Source organism: Pteropus vampyrus, unplaced genomic scaffold, assembly GCF_000151845.1.
Source record: "Pteropus vampyrus isolate Shadow unplaced genomic scaffold, Pvam_2.0 Scaffold44, whole genome shotgun sequence".
Classification (NCBI taxonomy): domain Eukaryota; kingdom Metazoa; phylum Chordata; class Mammalia; order Chiroptera; family Pteropodidae; genus Pteropus; species Pteropus vampyrus.
This window is the reverse complement of record NW_011888825.1, coordinates 8,544,516-8,547,510: the sequence shown is the minus strand read 5'-3', so window position 1 is coordinate 8,547,510 and position 2,995 is coordinate 8,544,516. Positions and strand designations below refer to the sequence as shown.

Genomic DNA, 2,995 nt, shown 5'->3' with positions numbered 1-2,995 from the left:
AAGAGAAATGAAGACTACCTGAGGACAAATTAACAGCAGGTTACATGAAGCAGAGGATCAAATCAGCGATTTAGAAGATGAAGTAGCAGAAAACAGCCAATTAGAACAGCAACAAGAAAAAAGAATTCAAACAAATGAGGATGGTTTAAGGGGTCTCTGGGACAACATCAAGTATACCAACATTCGTAACATACAGGTACCAGAAGGAGAAGAGAGAGAGCAAGGAATTGAAAATCTATTTGAAGAAATAATGACGGAAAACTTCCCTAACCTAGTAAAGGAAATAAGACATACAAGCCTAGGAAGCAATACAGTCTCAAACAAGATGAATCGCAAGGGGTCCATACCAAGACACATCATCATTAAAATGCCAAAGGTTAAAGACAGAGAGAGAATCTTAAAATTAGCAAGAGAAAAGCAGTTACCTACAAGGGAGCTCCCATAAAACCATCAGCTGATTTCTCAACAGAAACTTCACTGAATGGAAGGGACTGGCAGGAAATATTCAAAGTGATAAAAAGTGAGGATCTACAACCAAGATTACTCTACCCAGCAAAGCTATCATTTAGAATCAAAGGACAGATAAAGAGCTTTCTTGTCAAGAAAAAGCTAAAGGAGTTCACCCACCACCAGGTCAGTATTATTGATGTTAGAGAGACTTCTTTAGGAAGAAGAAGGAAAAAGAAAAAAAGTATGAATAATAAAATGGTAATAACTACATATCTACCAAAAATTACTTTCAATATAAATGGATTAAATGCTTCAATCAAAAGACAGGGTGTCTGAATGGGTAAGAAAACAAGACTCTTATATATGCTGCCTATAAGAGACTCACTTCAGATTGATAGACACACACAGTCTGAAAGTAAAGGGATGAAAAAAGATGTTTCTTGAAAATGGAAACAAAAACAAGCTGAGGTAGCGATACTTATACCAGACAAAACAGACTTTAAAACAAAGACTATAAGAAGAGATAAAGAATCTGGTTATCTCACTTCTGGGTATTTATCTGAAGAAACCCAAAACACTACTTTGAAGGGACATGTGAATTCATATGTTCATTGCAGCATTATTTACAATAACCATGATATGGAAACATCTTGGGTGTCCATCAATAGACGAATGGATAAAGAAGAGGTGGTATTATACACAATGGAATATTACTCAGCCATAAAAAAGAATGAAGTCCTGCCATCTGCAACAACATGGATGAACCTAGAGGGTATTGTGCTCAGTGGAGGAAATCAGACAAAGACGAATGCTATATATGAAATCTAGAGAAGAGGATAAATAAACAACAGAAACAAGCTCATGGATACAAAAAGCATTTTGATGGTTGTCAGACTGGGGATGGAGGGGATGATGAAGTGGGGAGGGGATTAAGAGGTGTGTATTGGTAGTTACAAAATAGTCATGGGGATGTAGAATATAGCATAGGGAATCTAATCAGTAGTATTGTAATAACTACGTATGGTGTCAGATGTATACTGGATTTATTGGGATGATCTTCATAAGTTATATAAATGTCTAATTACTGTGTTGCACACCTGAAATTAACATAATATTGTATGTCAACTATAAGTGGAAAAAGAAAGTAACAATACAAAAGCTAAATGTGTCACTTCCTATCAACCAAAGCCTGTCATGGATGAGTGTCATGATCAACATATTCTGAAAATGTATCACCTATGTTTTTCAAAAAGAAAAGATAATTTAAAGAAAAAAATTTCAGAACTTTTGATAGTATTTTGCTCTTTCATCATTATTAGAACATTCTCCTATAGTATTAACATTACAATGATTCAGCACAATGGTATCTTCTCTACCTCCATTAGTGTCTCTTCCGGCAGTTCAGGGGCTTCAAAGGTGATGAATCCCTCTAGACTAGGGGGTGAAGCACCATAAGGCATGTATCTCAGGCTAGGAGCTGCCTCTGCTCCTGGAGGGGAAGACCCCCAGCATGGCCCAGGCGGGGAGCCCACACACACTCGACCACTTGCGGAGCACAGGGAGCCTCCAGAGCTGCTGGAGCCCACTGTAAGGAAACAGGACACGTGGCGCAGGGCCCAGAGTGAGTGCACAGAGTAAGGGGCTTTCATGCCCACTCCTACTTTAAAAGGAACAAAGGAAATATTAAAAGAAAAGTCACTTGCCACCTATTTGAACATGGGAATAGGTTTATTTTTCCATGTTCACCTATATGAATATTTTATAGACATAATCACAGCTAGTTTTTAAATATTGTTTTAAACAAATTTATAGTATATACATTTCTCCTTGCTTCTCCATAGTATGCATAAGGGTTCACTAAAAATACATCCTTAATGCTAATCTGGAGGCATTTATACTATTTCTGATTTTTTAATATCATAAATAACACTGTAATAAAATCCAAAGTTTTTCCTTCTTTTGAATGATTTATTTGTGATTAACACTCCAAAGCAGTATTATAAACAGGAATGAGATTACCACAGATCAAATACCATAAAGATTTTTAACAGCTCTTTGTAAGAATTGCCATTACTTTCTAAAGCAGCTGTGAGTAAACATAGAGATCTTATTAAACCTCAACAACTCTGGGCATTATATTGTTTTTAATGTTGGCTTAGTTAATAGGTATCACATGTTACTTTCTTAAAATGATATTTTCTTATTATTTAATACTTTTAATAATCTTAAAAATAAGATTAGCTCTACTTCCTCTCTTGTTATCTATTTATATCCTTTGTTTATTAATCTACTGAATCTTGATTAGTAACTTATTTAGCATATAAGAACTTAAGCAACACAGGGCAAATTATAAAATAATGTCAAATGATAACTCATTTCAAGTCCAATCTAAATACTTTAAGTTTTGGAATTAATACAAATTTTAGTATAATAACCTATTTTTAGAGTATGAATGATAAAACTAATTTATTAGTCTAAATGTATATAGGGTTAAGTAAAAAGACACCCAAAGTACAAAAAAGGTAAAACTTAGATTTCTAAGAAA

At 34.6% G+C, this 2,995-nt stretch overlaps 1 protein-coding gene across 1 annotated transcript in view; it reads right to left on the bottom strand.

The window, feature by feature from the left end:
- The window catches only part of ULK2 (unc-51 like autophagy activating kinase 2), a 101,357-nt gene that overhangs the window by 9,550 nt on the left and 88,812 nt on the right, over positions 1-2,995 (bottom strand). Inside the window, exons 23-24 of the mRNA XM_023529854.1 lie at positions 2,484-2,536; positions 1,827-2,156 (exon numbers count right to left, since the gene is read on the bottom strand). Coding sequence (XP_023385622.1) covers positions 1,827-2,156; positions 2,484-2,536 — 383 coding nt within the window. The remainder of the gene's footprint in view (positions 1-1,826; positions 2,157-2,483; positions 2,537-2,995) is intronic.